The sequence below is a fragment of the Trachypithecus francoisi genome, unplaced genomic scaffold (genome assembly GCF_009764315.1).
Source record: "Trachypithecus francoisi isolate TF-2019V2 unplaced genomic scaffold, Tfra_2.0 Lachesis_group12, whole genome shotgun sequence".
NCBI lineage: Eukaryota > Metazoa > Chordata > Mammalia > Primates > Cercopithecidae > Trachypithecus > Trachypithecus francoisi.
In genome coordinates this window covers 99,639,683-99,655,276 of record NW_022681457.1, presented here as the reverse complement: position 1 = coordinate 99,655,276, position 15,594 = coordinate 99,639,683, and the positions used below count along the sequence as shown (strand labels likewise).

Below are 15,594 nucleotides of genomic sequence, written 5' to 3'. Positions count from 1 at the left end.
CTAGAATCTCAGTGTGGGTCTTTTTTGTATCCCGTGTCTCTTTTTAACTTTTTGATCATATGGAGTACAGTGATAACTTTTAATTTCCTTGCCTCTACCATTTGTGTCAGTTCTTTGTTAGATGGATTGATTTTTCTTCTCCTTATGGGTCCTATTTTCCTGTTCCTCTTATGAGATGCTGGGCATTGTGAATGTGATGTTCTTGGGTACTGAAAGTTTCTGTGTTTCTTTATAATTATTCTTGGTCTTTGTTCTGGAATGCAGCTCAATTATTTGCAAACAGTTGGATTCTTTCAGGTATTTGAAGATTTTTTGGGCAAGACTCAAGCAGTGTTTAGCCTAGGGCTATTTTCCACTGCTGAGGCAAGAACCTTCTCAGTATTCTACCCAACGCCCCATGAATTGTGAACTTTTCCATTCTGGCTGGTGGGGAAAGCACTATTCCTCGCCATGAGTGCCAGGTACTATCCCCTCTAATCCTTTCAGGTCGTTCTTTCCCTCGCCTTTCGGAGTTCCTTGCATACCCATGCTGATCAGTACTCTGCCTGGTATTTGAGGGGACCCTCTAAAGACATCCCTGTAGTTCTCTTCTCCCCAGTGCTCTGTACTGCGAGCTCTTGCCTTGGTTCCTCTAGACTTTCAGCTCTAGCTCTTAATTAACTAAGGGTGTCTACTGGGCTCCTCTGGGTTCTCTCCACACACCACAGCCTACACAGCCTGAAAGTTCTCCAAAGACAGCAGGCTGGTGCGATCACAGCTGGCTTTCCCCCGGGCGTCACTCTTCTTCCATGTCTCATTTCCAGTATCTTGAAAACTGCTGTTTCATACATGCCATCCTTTTTTGTTTTTTTGTTTTTTGTGGGGTTTTTTTGTGGTTGTTCCACTGGGAAGGTAAACCCATTCTCTGTTAGTCCATCTTGGTTTGATGCAGAAGTCTCCTGTTTACTCTGTTTTTGTTGTTGTTGTTGTTGTTGCTGTTGAGACCGAGTCTCACTCCGTCACCCAGGCTGGAGTGCAGTGGCGCAATCTCAACTCACTGCAACCTCTGCCTCCCGGGTTCAAGCGATTCTCCTGCTTCAGCCTCCCAAGTAGCTGGGATTACAGGCGCCTGTCACCACACCTGGATAATTTTTGTATTTTTAGTAGACACAGGGTTTCACCATGTTGGCCAGGCTGGTCTCAAACTCCTGACCTCAGGTCATCCACCCGTGTCAGCCTCCTAATGTGCTGGGATTACAGGTGTGAGCCACTGTGCCCGGCCTTGTTTACTCAATCAGATTTTATAATCTTCTTCACATAGATCCTGTGCTTTCTCATTAAATTTGTGCCTAAATATCATTTTTGTTGCTATTATAAGTGGACTATTTATTTCCCCCTTCTCCATTTCTAGGTACTTATTTCTAGAGTGGAGAAAAACTATTGTTTGCTATCATTTACATTTAATTTGTTGACATTTGCCCTGAAATTGAACCATCCTTGGGTAGGCTAGCACAAAAATAATTGCGGTTTCTGCTATTAAAAGTAAAGGCAAAGGCTGGGCATGGTGGCTCATGCCTGTAATCCCAGCACTTTGGGAGGCTGAGGCTGGCGGACAACCTGAGGTCAGGCGTTTGAGACAGGCCTGGTCAACATGGCAAAACCCCATCCCTATTAAAAATACAAAAATTAGCCAGGCGTGGTGGCAGATGCCTGTAATCCCAGCTACTTAGGAGGCTGAAACAGGAGAATCACTGGAACCCAGGAGGTGGAGGTTGCAGTGAGCCGAGATTGTGCCACTGCACTCCAGCCTGGGTGACACAGCGAGACTCCACCTCAAAAAAAAAAAAAAAGTAATGGCAAAAACCACAATTACTTTTGCACCAACCTAATAAATTTATTCAACAGCAAGTAAGTGTAAAAGAAGTGAGCATCTAGGTGCAGATGTTCAGCACTGCAAACCAAGCTCTGCTCCGCTCTCCTCTTCATGCTGACTTTTGTCCTCATGCTTGCTACTTCATGACACAAAAGGGCTTCTGCAACTCCAGGCCTCCTGGATGCGATCCAAGGAGGAAGGAAGGAGAAAGGGAAAAGTAGCCACCGCTTCCCATATCAGGAAAGGTTTCTCAAGATAAATTGAGCTTGTGTCCTATTAGCCAGAATTGTAACATCTCACCACCTACAATAGTAGGTCGGCCTGGGGAACTGAGCGTTTACCTGGAAATATTACAACAAATTCACAAAAAAATCTGGGTGCTGGTTAGTAATAAAGAATTAAATTAGGCAGAGGCAGGCAGATCACAAGGTCAGTAGTTTAAGACCAGCCTGACTAACATGGTGAAACCCTGGGCACAAATACAAAAATTACAAAAAAAATACAAACATTAGCCGAGCCTGGTAGCGCGTGCCTGTAGTCCCAGCTGCTCAGGAGGCTGAGGCAAGAGAATCACTTGAACCTGGGAGGCAGAGGTTGCAGTGAACTGAGATCATGCCACTGCATTCCAGCCCGGGCAAGAGTGCGAGACTGTCTCAAAAAAAAATTAAACCGGGCAACTCATAGTCTACACACTACTCTTGCGTTCTTAGAACAAATCCTGCTGAGTCACAGTGAATTGTTCCTTTAAATACATTGCCATATTCTATTCAACAGTATTTTTAAGGTGTTTTTTAAGGCTATTGTGATATGCAGGATCAAAGAAGACGTAAGGTAGTGGAAATGGGAATAAAAAGATTGAAACATAGTCAAAGTATTTTCAGAGGCATCAAGGCTTTGTGATAATCTATGATTAAATGCACATAGAAATGGCAGGAGAGGAGTTGGGCTCAGTGGCTCACATCTGTAATCCCAGCACTTTTGGGAGGCCAAGGCAGGAAGACAGCTCGAGCCCAAGAGTTCGAGACCAGCCTGGGCAACATGGTGAGACCTCATCTCTACAGAAAAATAAATAACCTTCTGTTATGTCCTTTTTCACGTTGCAGGTGGATATGAAAAAAAAAAAAAAAGAAATGCCAGGAGAGGAAACAAAGGGAGAACAGAAATTTTTTCTAAAGTGCTGTTAATTTAAAAAGAGAATAATCAATCACCAGTGGCATCATGTGTTATGTTGTCTTTAAACACTAAAGTTGAAGTATTTGAATTTTTTTTTGAGACAGAGTCTTGCTTTGTTACCCAGGCTGGAGGACAGTGGCGTGATCTCGGCTCACTGCAACTTCTGCCTCCCAGGTTCAAGCAATTCTCCTGCCTCAGCCTCCCAAAGTGCAGGGATTACAGACACCCGCCACCACACCCGGCTAATTTTTGTATTTTTAGTAGAGATGGGATTTCACCATGTTGGCCAGGCTGGTCTCGAACTCCTGATCTTAAGTGATCCACCTGCCTCAGCTTCCCAAAGTGCTGGGATTACAGGCATCAGCCACTGCACCTGGCCCGTATTTGAAATTTTCTGAGCTTCAGATTTCTTTGAATTTAAAATGTCCCAATTAGATATTTAGCATTTAATTCAATATATAGAAAAAACAGCAATCTTTCTATCTGGAGTTTTATAAAAATGTATCTATTGCAGTGATAATAGTATTGTGGTCATTTAAGTTTTTATCTTTCAGAGATACATACTAAAATATTTATAGATGAAATTATACATCTAGTATTTGCACCAAAATAAGAGTCATGAAGAAAGTAAATGGAAATAAAGATGAAGCAGGATTGGCCATGAGTTGATGATTGTTGAACAGGGTACTGGGTATATGGGATTCACCAAGGGCATTGGGTGTATGGAATTTCCCATAATAAAACGTTCTTTCAGTGTTTGTAGAATGGAAGCATGTATGTGTATGAACAAATGTATACATACAAATATTTGTTTTAAATAATAGATTTAAAATGTTAGGAATTCTAATCCAAAGCATTTTATTGCTTTTTAAAAAGGGAACTGCACATGGTCAGTATCATGGGAGAATAGCTCCACTCCTCCCTGACCTTGGTCACAGGCCACCATGAGGAAAGACTGCTCCCGCCCTCCAGTGGCCACTGCCATCTTCCTCATCACTGTCCTTGGCTTTGGAGTCCACAACCCCAAGTGGCCCCTGAGTCTAGACTCTATCAAATTCCACAATGATAGCAACAATGACTGCATCTGATGTATGCTGCTGGCAATCTTAAGCCCAAAATGCTTCAAAGATTCAATAGCCATATACATTTAAAATACATAGAAAAATAATATAATTAGAATGTATACAAAGTAGATTATTACAAAACAACTTCACTACAAGAAATACATCTTATATCCAAACACAAAAATGTGGAAATATACATGAAAGGATATACGTTTAAGAAATCACATTTTTATTTCTAAATGCTGAGTGAGAAGGCATAGACTACTAAATTCTGGATTACTGATAAAATTTCAAAAAGAACTTGATTTTGCTATCAGAAATTTTTACCCCATTCTTAAGCTTCTATAAACAGTTCTTGAAGGGATTAGACAGCTGTTCCTCTTTCCAAATTCTGTTTAATTTCAGCTGTGTATTTCCCATAGAATCTTTCGGCTTTCTTGTTGAATTTAGCATTCCTTTCATTAATGTAGTCGATATCTGCATCATCGTTATAAGGACGTCTCCGGCTATATTTGTCTCGTTTTTCAATCCTGGAGAAAGAAGAAAATTTACAAAATTCAAAATTGCCTTCTCTTTGGATCTTAATAAAACATGACCAAACAGGAATAAAATCTACATTTAGACTAGCACACGTTGTGAGGGCTAGAGGAAACCAGGCCAGTTTTCACCAAGTTCAAGTTGAAACTGAATTAATGGCACAACTCAGAATATGAACTGTGAAATCCAGTAAATACAACAAATTAATCTTCAGAATGCTAGAGCAATGATTCCTTGTTGGGAACGTGACTGTACTGAAGAACCACTTCAAAGAAGATAACTATTGGCTGGGCATGGCGGCTGTCATCCCACTATTCTTGGAGGACAGGGCCTCCCAAAGGTACTCTGGGAGGATCGCTTAAGCCCAGGAGTTCCAGACCAGCGCCTGGACAACGTAGGGAGACGCCATCACTATAAAAAAAAAAATTTAATACATTTTCTAAAAAAGAAGATAACTATAACAATATTAAATAGCCCAGGCGCAGTGGCTCAAGCCTGTAACCCCAGCACTTTGGGAGGCCAAGGCAGGTGGATCACCTGAGGCCAGGAGTTTGACACCAACCTGGTCAACATGGCAAAACTCTGTCTCTACTAAAAATACAAAAATTAGCCAGGAGTGGTGGCACATGCCTGTAGTCCCAGTTACACAGGAGGCTGAGGCAAGAGAATCACTTGAACCCAGGAGGCAGAGGCTGTGGTGAGCCGAGATTGTGACACTGCGCTCCAGCCTGGGCAAGAGTGAGACTCTGTCTCAAAAAAAAAAAAAAATTATATTAAATAATAACCACAGCTAATACTGAGGGCATAATATGTGCCAGACACTTTTTTTTTTTCCCCTGAGATAGGGTCTCGCTCTGTTGCCCAAGCTGGAGTGCAGTGCTGCAATCACAGTTCACTGCACCCTCCACTTCTTAGACTCACGTGATCCTCCTGACTGAGTCTCCCAAGTAGCTGGGACTACAGACACGCACCATCAAGCCCAGCTAATTCTTGTATTTTTTTTTTTTTTTGTAGAGACAGGGTTTCGCCATGTTGCCCAGGCTGTTCTCAAACTTCTGGGCTCAAGCAATCCTTCTGCCTCAGCCTCCCAAAGTGTTAGGATTATAGGCAGGAGCCACCACGCCCAGCCCGGACACTATTCTTAATACTTTACATGTATTAACACTTAAAATATATTTTCATTCTGCTCTACCTAATAGTCACCTCTATCAGTATTAAGAAACACAAACCTAAGTGAGGAACATTTACTACAACATTCTTGCTTCTTCAAATCAAACAGGGGAGTGGTTGTTAAAGTAAAACACTTAAAGAAGGATCATTTTTTTAGACCTTTCCTCTTCAATAGTAACAATTCAATTTCATCAATATTCTGCATCTCCATTCCAAATCAGATATATTCAACCCATATTTGCTATCCATCCCAAAACCACTATCGACAGGTCAAAAATTAGCAAGTATAATTTCTATCTTGTGAATTCATTCTAAGCACATCAGATTTAGGTGCATATTCTAAGTGCATTTTGTCATGAAGTATTCACAACGTCAGGCTGCTCTACTGAATGCTTACTGTTTTTCCAGATCTATGACCATCCTGTCAATTTCCTCTGTGGAAGGCACATGTGTTCCATGAAGAAGACTATTGGATGTTGGGAAAAACTCTTCTCCACTGAAAAGACAGCAAAATGAACTTATGGTAACACTATAAATGCTCCATTTTCTTTCTTTTTTTTTTTTTTGAGACGGAGTATCGCTCTGTCTCCCAAGCTGGAGTGCAGTGGCCCAATCTCGGCCCACTACAACCTCCATCTCCTGGGTTCAAGCGATTCTCCTGCCTCAGCCTCCTGAGTAGCTGGGACTACAGGCGTCCGCCACCACTCCCAGCTAATTTTTGTATTTTTAGTAGAGACGGGGTTTCACCATATTGGCCAGGCTGGTCTCGAACACCTGACCTTGTGATCCGCCCGCCTCGGCCTTCCAAAGTGCTGGGATTACAACTCCTGACCTTGTGATCCACCCGCCTCGGCCTCCCAAAGTGCTGGGATTACAACTCCTGACCTTGTGATCCACCCGCCTCGGCCTCCCAGTGCTGGGATTACAAGCTTGAGCCACTGCGCCCAGCAAATCCTCCATTTTCAAATTTCAAACTAAACTACCACACACGATAAGAAAGAAAATATACACATATATTTACTGTGAGATCCTACTTTAATTTTTCTTTAAAAAAAATACAGGTTGGATGCAGTGGCTCTGATCTGTAATCCCGGCACTTTGGGAGGCCAAGGCAGGCAGATCGTTTGAGGTCAGGAGTTCAAGACCAGCCTGGCCAACATGGCAAAGCCCCGTCTCTACTAAAAATATAAAAATTAGCTGGGCATGGTGACACACACCTGTAGTCCTAGCTACTCGGAGAGGCTGAGGCAGGAGAAGCACTTGAACCCGGGAGGTGGAGGCTGCAGTGACCTAAGATCGCCCCACTGTGCTCCAGCTTGGGCAACAAAGTGAGACTCCATCTCAAAAAACAAATGTTTTAATTAAAAGAATAAAAATAGGGCCATGTGGAGGCTGGGCATGGTGGCTCATGCCTGTAATCCCAGCACTTTGGGAGGCTGAGGCAGGTGGATCACGAGGTCAGGAGTTTGAGACCAGCCTAGCCAAGATAGCAAAACGCTGTCTCTACTAAAAATACAAAAATTAGCTGGGTGTGGTGGCGGGCGCCTGTAATCCCAGCTACTTGGGAGGCTGAGACAGGAGATTGCTTGAACCTGGGAGGCTGAGGTTGCAGTGAGCTGAGATCACGCCACTGCACTCCAGCCTGGGCAACAGTGCGAGACTCCGTCTCAAAAAAAAAATAGGGCCGTGTGCAGTGGCTTACACCAGTCAGTAATCCAGGCACTTTGGGAGGCCAAGGTGGGCGCATCACCTGAGGTCACGAGTTCGAGACCAGCCTGGCCAATATGGTGAAACCTCATCTCTACTAAAAATATAAAAAAATTAGCCAGGCATGCTGGTGGGCACCTGTAATCCCAGCTACTTGGCAGGAGAATCACTTGAACCCGAGAGATGGAGCTTGCAGTGAGACGAGATCGTGCCACTGCACTCCAGCCTGGGCGACAGAGCAAGACTCTGTCTCAAAAAAAATAAAAATAAAAATAAAAAAAAGCCGGGCGCGGTGGCTCAAGCCTGTAATCCCAGCACTTTGGGAGGCCGAGACGGGCGGATCACGAGGTCAGGAGATCGAGACCATCCTGGCTAACATGGTGAAACCCCGTCTCTACTAAAAATACAAAAAACTAGCCGGGCGAGGTGGCGGGCGTCTGTAGTCCCAGCTACTCCGGAGGCTGAGGCAGGAGAATGGCGTAAAACCCGGGAGGTGGAGCTTGCAGTGAGCTGAGATCCGGCCACTGCACTTCAGCCTGGGTAACAGAGCGAGACTCCGTCTCAAAAAAATAATAAAATTAAGTTAAAAAAATAAAAAATAAAAAGTTACAGAATTGAAAGGAACCTAAGTCATCAACTCCTCCAACACCTTCACTATACAGATCAAAGAGCCAACAGGCAGAGAGGCTCCAGGACTTATCAGATGTCACAAAGTGCTAGGGACAGAGTTGGGATTAGAGCTCCATCCTGAGGTTATTTCCTTTTCCACTAAAGCAAGCTGCCAAACTACAGCAGCCTGTTTATGAAAAGAGGATTCATTTATGAATCCTCTGCAGCCGCTTTTGCACTGCAGCAGCACAGCTGAGTAGCTGTGACAGAGACTATACGGCCCACAAAGCTGAAAATATTTACTATCTGGTCCTTCACAGAAAAAGTTTACCAACCCCAGCACTAAAGCATTCTGCCTCCTAAAATAATATCTGAGTAACTACAACAATTAGAGTGTTAACCAATCAACAACCAGTCTTAGAATGCCCAGTTAAGAAAAAAACAAAAAACAAAAAAACAGGTGATTAATTTAATTGCTGTGAAGTAAGCAATAAACAGTGCTGTCAAAACAGAGACTAGGCCTGGCACAGTGGCTCCCACCTGTAATCTCAACCCTGTGGGAGGCCAAGGAGAGAGGATCACTTGAGGCCAGGAATTTGAGACAGCCTGAGCAACACAGTGAGACCCCATCTCTACAAAAAAATTAATTAGCCAGGAATCGTGGCACATGCCTGTAATCCTCGCTACTGGGGAGGCTGATGTGGGAGGATCCCTTGAGGCCCAAGTTTGAGGTTACAGTGAGTTATGACGGTGTCAACGCACTCCAGCTTAGGCAACAGAGCGAGACACTGTCTCTTAAAAAAAAAAAAAAACACAAGCAAGGGCCAGACAAAGAAGGGCCAGGCGCAGTAGCTCACGCGTGTAATCCCAGCACTTTGGGAAGCCGAGGTGGATGGATAACTTGAGGTCAGGAGTTCAAGACCAGCCTGGCCAACATGGTGAAACCCCATCTCAGCTAAAACTATAAAAATTAGTTGGGCATGGTGGCAGGCACCTGTAATCCCAGCTACTCGGGAGGCTGAGGCAGGAAAATCACTTGAACCCAGGAGGCAGAGGTTGCAGTGAGCTGAGACCGCACCATTCAATGCACTCCAGCGTGGGCAAGAAAGCAAGACTCCGTCTCAAAGGAAAAAAAAAATCCAGAAAAAACAGAGACCACCCTTAGACAGCTATTAATAACCCATACCTTAGCATTAAAGTATGTTTCTATTTATGTGTATATACACACACACACACACACACACAAATACATCCACATCAGCCAGGATGAAAAAAGGACTCACTGTTTTTCTCTCAGTCTCTCATATGTTTCCATGTCAGGTTTGATCTGCTTGGTCAACCGATGATACTGGCGTAACTGGGCAGCAGCATAATCTAAAAATATAAAATGAGAGTCCGAGATAATATATTTCTTTGTTTGGACCTTCCTATTGAGAGAAAAATCTAAATTATCACAGGTAAGTATCGTTTATCCAAAATGCTTGGAATCGGAAGTATTTCCTATTTTTTTCAGATTTTGGAATATCTGCATTATACTTAAATTCAAAATCTGAAATGCTCCAATCAGCATTTCCTTTGAGCATCACACCATCATGTTGGCACTCAAACAGTTTTGGATTTTGCAACATTTTGGATTTCAGATTTTCAGACTAGGGACACTCAATCTATGTGAAGTAATATATGCCCAAAACACTATTCTAAGCATAGCTTCTATCCTGAAGATGCTGACAAACAGACCTTGATAAATTTTACCATCAAGTATTTAAAAACCCGGCTAACTGAAGCACAGCCTTTTTTTTAACTTCTGTCATAAGAGACGTATTTGTACTTTTCTTGGTCTTAGGCCTCATCAAGAATATCCCATGAAGCACAAGAGGCACATCCTTTCTTGAAACCAGAAACAATGAAGGAAATGACTAACAGCCCAGTCAGTAAAGTTCAATAAAGGTCAGTCTGACCTGAAAATCCCAGATCAGGGTTTTTCCTCTTCTTTTTCCTCTCCCATTTTTCTGCATCTTCTGCACTGATCTCCAGCAACTTCACTTTCTCATAGTCTTCTCCTCTTGATGCACATTCCTAAAAAGAAGAAAAAAGCTGACACCTACAATTATGATACAAGCAATAATTTGATCTACTTTACATCAAGAAAGATCCAATAAATATTAACCAATATTTTAATAGTATTTTTTTTAGTTGGAGTTTCACTGGCTCCGTCACCCAGGCTGGAGCACAGTGGTGTGATCTCAGCTCACTGCAACCTCCACCTCCCAGGTTCAAGGGATTCTCATGTCTCAGCTTCCCAAGTAGCTGGGACTACGCACATGCCTCCATGCCTGGCTAAATTTTTGTATTTTTAGTAGAGATGGGGTTTCGCCATGTTGGCCAGGCTGGTCTCAAATTCCTGACCTCAAGTGATCTGCCTGCCTCAGCCTCCCAAAGTGCTGGGATTACAGGCATGAGCCACTGCACCCGGCCACTGTAGTAGTATTTAAAGGAAATTTGGGAATACACTATGGTATATAAGTGAGCACATGATACTTATTGAGTGTTAATCAGGTGTCAGACCTTGTTTTAAATGTTTTACATGCATTAACTCACTGAATTCATAATGAACTCAAATAATTACTGTTATACTTCCTGTTTTATTGATGAGAAAACAGAGGTACAGAGAAGTTAAATAAACTCACCCAAGGTGTTGCAGTCGGTACTGAACAGAACCAGAATTTCAATTCTGGCAGCTTGGCCTAAGAGCCAGTGTATTCAATCACCATGCTCTAGTGTCTTGATACAACAGAATGATTGACTAAATCACTTACGAAGATAAAATAGTTCCTAACCTTTTTCTTTTCTTCTTCCTGTAGTTCCCACTCCAAACGAGCTTTTTTGGCTTCCCAATTTGCAGGTAATTTTAGTCTTTTATCTTCTTCCACAACTTCCTGGTGATTTAATTTACGAGCTTCATTCTAAAACCGTAACACAAGAAGTCTGTCAGCTAAAGCATGAAAATAAATCCAGATACATTTTGCCTTCTTTGAGGGTCAGGCAGAACATATTAATAAGGTGACCCCATTTTATCCTAAAGCAACAGAGAGCCATCATAGTATTTTAAGCCAGGGAATGGCCTAATAGGGTCTACATTTTTATGTAATCAAGAAAAATGTGTTGAGTTGCACTGGTTTGCTGTTCCAGAGCCCTGGGGGTTAAAATCAGCTTTGCCTCTATTGAGTTGTGTGGTCCCTTTTTATTGGATCGGAAAAAGGTTTCACAACATTGGGGACCATACTATAGTGGCACTTAAGTAGACTTTATTTGGCATTAATATTAAATCGGACAGGCGCGGTGGCTCACGCCTGTAATCCTAGCACTTTGGGAGGCTGAGGCAGGTGGATCACCTGAGGTCAGGAGTTCAAGACCAGGCTAGCCAACATGGCGAAACCCCCATCTCTACTAAAAATTCAAAAATTAGCCGGGCATGGTGGCGCACACCTGTAATCCCAGCTACTTGGGAGGCTGAGGCAGGAGAATCACTTGAACCCAGGAGGCAGAGGTTGTAGTGAGCCAAGATTGCACCACTGCACTCCAGCCTGGGTGACAGAGCAAGACACCTCAAAAAACAAAATTACATCACATGATGTGAAAGATACTCTCTTTTTTTTTTTTTTTTTTTTTGAGACAGAGTCTTACTCTGTCACTCAAGCTGGACTGTACTGGAGCATCTCAGCTCATTTCAACTTTCGTCTCCAGGGTTCAAACAATTCTCCTGCCTCAGCCTCCCAAGTAGCTGGGATTACAAGCATGTGCCACGATGCCTGGCTTATTTTTTTTTGTATTTTTAGTAGAAACAGGGTTTTGCAGTTTGGCCAGGCTGGTCTCAAACTCCTGGCCTCAAGTGATCTGCCTGCCTCGGCCTCCCAATGTGCTGGGACTACAGGCATGCACCACACCGGGCCTCAATTATCTTTTAATCCTAATTCAAGAAAAATGCCTCAATTTGGGTTAGAGGATTTAATACCTATCTTAATGCCTCTAATGCTTTCCAAGTTCCCCTCCTTTTAAAAATATTTTCACAGTTTACATTGGCAAATGAAAAATGAAAGGAATTTGAAGTACCATTAAAGAGTCTTTTTTTTTTTTTTTTGAAGCTTGGGGTAGCGGGGAGAGGTGTCTGTTTTTAAATAAACCTAATTGTATAAAACAAAATGAGTATATCATCTTAAGGAAAACCTAAGTTAGACATTTCTTAGGTCATAAGCCGGTGGCAGTTTGTCCATGAAGCCCTGCCTCCTAATTTCCAAACATGTGTTCCTTACACAATCACTCTAAATATTTAAGCATGTCTTTTTAACTGTTTATTAGATTAACTTTCCCTAGGCAAAGAGAGATACTCCTCCCAACTACCATCCCTAGTATATTCTTGGCTCTGGAAAAGCCCTGCAATTAAAGACACCAAGAACACACCTATGGTCAACAAAGTTGAGTCTGTTGCATAGAAGAAGAGAGCAAACCACGGGGAACTGTGGGCATTTGAGTGAAAGGGCGTTAGGAGGAGCTCGTTCCAGGATTTGGGTTTGTATCAGGTGACTGGGGGGAGGGTTAAGGATCTGGACTGGGTACTGTCAGAAAGCAGAGGCTTTCTACAATTAGGTATCTTAAATTTTTATATAGGAGGCAGAAGTAACGGAGTGAGACAAACGCTGTATTTGGTAATAACAGTCACTGGTGTTAGCCAGAATAAAGAAATATGTGGTCATTCTTGTGATTTGAGAAGTCTTCTTTGTTTTGTCTCACTACAACAGTCAGAGTGATTCTGGGGTTTTGTGAACCCATGGCCTGTCAGGTCACTCCATGCTGAAATAAGGTCTGCTTGTCTCTTTCTCTGCTCCAACTGCAGCCAGCTATTTGCCGGATTCTTATCCCTAATACAAATTCTCTTTCTTTGAATTTGTTCCCTTTGCTTGGATTCTCTTTCTCTAACTCCTTTAGTTGTCTGGCTTTCAAACAGTAGTTTAGGTGTCACCTATTACAACATGAGGCACCCCCTGGAGACCCACAAACTGCATTCATCTCTCCTCCTCTGCACTTCCAGGGCACTTAAACATCCGATTCCCTATCAACTGGCTGAACTACCAAGCTATAGACTTTCAAAGGTTCCCATTATTTTTTTAATTTTATTTTTATTCTTTTCCCCCAGAAGTCCTAGAGACAGATGATTATTTTCTCCCTTTTCAAACAGATTCTGACAGAAGATTATTTTTTAAATCAAGTGAACCAGGTCTCTTACTGACACAAGTTTCTTCCTCTCTAGCTCTACCTATTTCCCTAGGGAAAATGAAGAATTCGTTAGAATCATAGAGCAGGGAAGTTGTTAGTAATGGAGACTCCCAAACCTAACCCAGATACATTAAATTGGATGTGGGTAGGAGGGGGGCTGGAGTGAACAGGTATATTTTCAAACGTTCTCAGAATGATCCCCATGTGCTGCCAGGGTTGAGTACCACCGAAGAGAGCTTTCCTCTCAGATGATCCTGCTCTGTTGGTCTGTCAGACGCAGTAGTGTGGCCTCCTCGTCCTCTCTACAAAAGCGCAAAGGCTTGGCCAGGTGACGGATCTGAGCCGATCTCCAAGACTACTCACCCGCAACAGGTGCAGCTCCCGGAATTTGCGCAGTCTCTGTTCGCGCTTCTGAGCGGCCAGCTCCGCCGCCGCAGTGAGGGACCCCTCTTCCGCGCTGTCCACCAGCACCTGCGGCAAGGAGAACTGGCTTCAGGCAGAGCCAGCTCGGCTTCTCCCAGGACGGCCCAGGCCGAGTCCCCGCTGGTCCCCACAGGCTGGGCCTAGGGCCTCCACCGCCGACTTGATCCCAGTGTCTGAGCCTCCCTGAAGCGAAACTAGACTTCGCCTCCACCTCTCTCCAGGCCGCTCCCCGGAACCCTCACCAACAAAACCCCCGGTGTAGAGTCTGTCGAACTCACCTCCGATGCAGCAACAGCCGCCATCACAACCTTTCTCTCTTCCCACTTCCGGCAACAACATACAGCACTTCCGTCAGCCTTCAGACAACCGGGCCGATGCGTACAAATGAGCTACCATAAGCCCCGCCCCTTCCGGGCGGCCTCCGGAAGTTGGGACCCTTTTAGCTGTGAAATGTTTTGGATTGTGCAGGGTCTCGCGCAGCCGCGAGAAGCAGCGTGGGCAAGGACAGGAGCAGTTGAGTCGCCAAGAAAAGGGTTGGGAAGCGCTCAGAATCGGAGGACTAGAAAAAAATGACCAAAAGGAGTCTGATAGAAACTCCCCTACTCTGAACGCTGTTCCTGGAAACCGCCTTTTCAAAGACAGTGAGAGAAATCTAACATGGCTCACTCCATCTTGCTTCTAGCCTCGTAGGGCGGCTGTCTTCGCTCATTTCTGGGCATAAACCAAGCTCACCATGGGAGAATGTATAGTTTAACTTTTAAGCAAGGATGATCATAGCCCCTCCCTTAAACAGGTCCCCTCCTTGTTCGGGGGCTGAAACTGCCTTTATGAAATTAATGAAAGACCGGGAGGTTAGGAATATGAGGGGTGAATTCTGCTAAAATGTAGTAAATGATAACCAGCCATTGTTTCGGAGGACATCGGATGTGTAACTTCCCCAATTACTCCTGTAGGTTAACGTCGTTATTGTACAACCTAAGATTGGTCTTTTGAGGCATTTTTGAGACTTTCGCATTCTGGCAACTAACTGACCCCACCCGGACTCGTGACTCCTGACCCACCCGCTTCCTCTGCCCCACTCCTCCCCCAAGAGGCGGACTCAGCTGTTGAGGAGTGTAGTCCATACCCCTGTGATTGCATCTCCAACCAATCGGCAGCACCCAATCCCTATTGCTCTGCCCACACCAAACCAGCTGAAAAACGCTAACCTCTGAGCTGAGCCTTCAGGAAAACTTGAGTGGTAACCCTCTTTCCCTGAGGCCAGCCTCACGTTAATGCAACTCTGTACTGCAGTAGCACTTCTCAGTGAATTGGTTTTGTCTGCAGTGGGCAGGAAGAACCTGTAGTGCCATTCATTCCCGTTTAAGTGGAAAGTTCTTTCCGTTTAGAGCTTAGCATGTTGTCACCTTCTCCAAGAAGCAGGTCTTGGCCAGGTGTGGTGGTTCATGGCTGCAATCCCAGCACATTGCGGGGCCGAGGTGGGAGGACTGCTTGAGCCCAGGAGTTCAAGACCAGCCTGGACAACAAAGTGAGAATCAGTCTCTAAATAAAAAAATAATACAAATAAAAAGAATTTTTGTTTATGTGTGTGTGGTTTTTTTGAATTTTTTTTTTTTTTTTGGAGACGGAGTCTTGCCCTGTGACGCAGGCTGGAGTGCAATGGCACTGATCTCGGCTCACTGTAACCTCCGCCTCCCGGGTTCAGACAATTCTCCTGCCTCAGCTTCCCGAGTAGCTAGGATTACGGGTGTCTGCCACCATGCCCAGCTACTTTTTGTATTTTTAGTA

General features: G+C 43.9%; 1 protein-coding gene across 4 annotated transcripts; it reads right to left on the bottom strand.

Annotated features, from left to right (window-relative positions):
- Positions 1-3,864: 3,864 nt before the first annotated feature.
- On the bottom strand, positions 3,865-15,322 carry SYF2 (SYF2 pre-mRNA splicing factor). 4 transcript variants are annotated; one of them, XM_033227755.1, is made up of 9 exons: positions 15,040-15,315; positions 14,085-14,365; positions 13,747-13,854; positions 10,950-11,075; positions 10,800-10,856; positions 10,071-10,188; positions 9,396-9,486; positions 6,194-6,292; positions 3,866-4,619 (listed from the first exon to the last, which is right to left on the bottom strand). In XM_033227755.1, exons 2-9 carry the CDS (start codon positions 14,106-14,108, stop codon positions 4,454-4,456), a joined length of 789 nt encoding a protein of 262 aa, XP_033083646.1. In that variant the 5' UTR covers positions 14,109-14,365; positions 15,040-15,315; the 3' UTR covers positions 3,866-4,453. The 4 variants fall into 4 exon arrangements, with proteins under 4 accessions (XP_033083649.1, XP_033083648.1, XP_033083646.1 ...); XM_033227756.1 differs by having other exon boundaries at positions 15,213-15,313; XM_033227758.1 differs by lacking the exon at positions 6,194-6,292 and having other exon boundaries at positions 3,865-4,619; positions 14,085-15,322.
- Between the last annotated feature and the right edge of the window lie 272 nt (positions 15,323-15,594).

Excerpts from the sequence above, each read along its gene's own strand:
- SYF2 (XM_033227755.1), bottom strand. The coding sequence starts at position 14,108 with ATGGCGGCTGTTGCTGCATCGGAG. Across the intron at positions 11,076-13,746 it reads GGGAGCTGCACCTGTTGCGG|AATGAAGCTCGTAAATTAAA; the intron begins GTGAGTAGTCTT and ends TTACGGTTTTAG. Across the intron at positions 10,189-10,799 it reads TACCGACTGCAACACCTTGG|GAATGTGCATCAAGAGGAGA; the intron begins GTGAGTTTATTT and ends TCTTCTTTTTAG.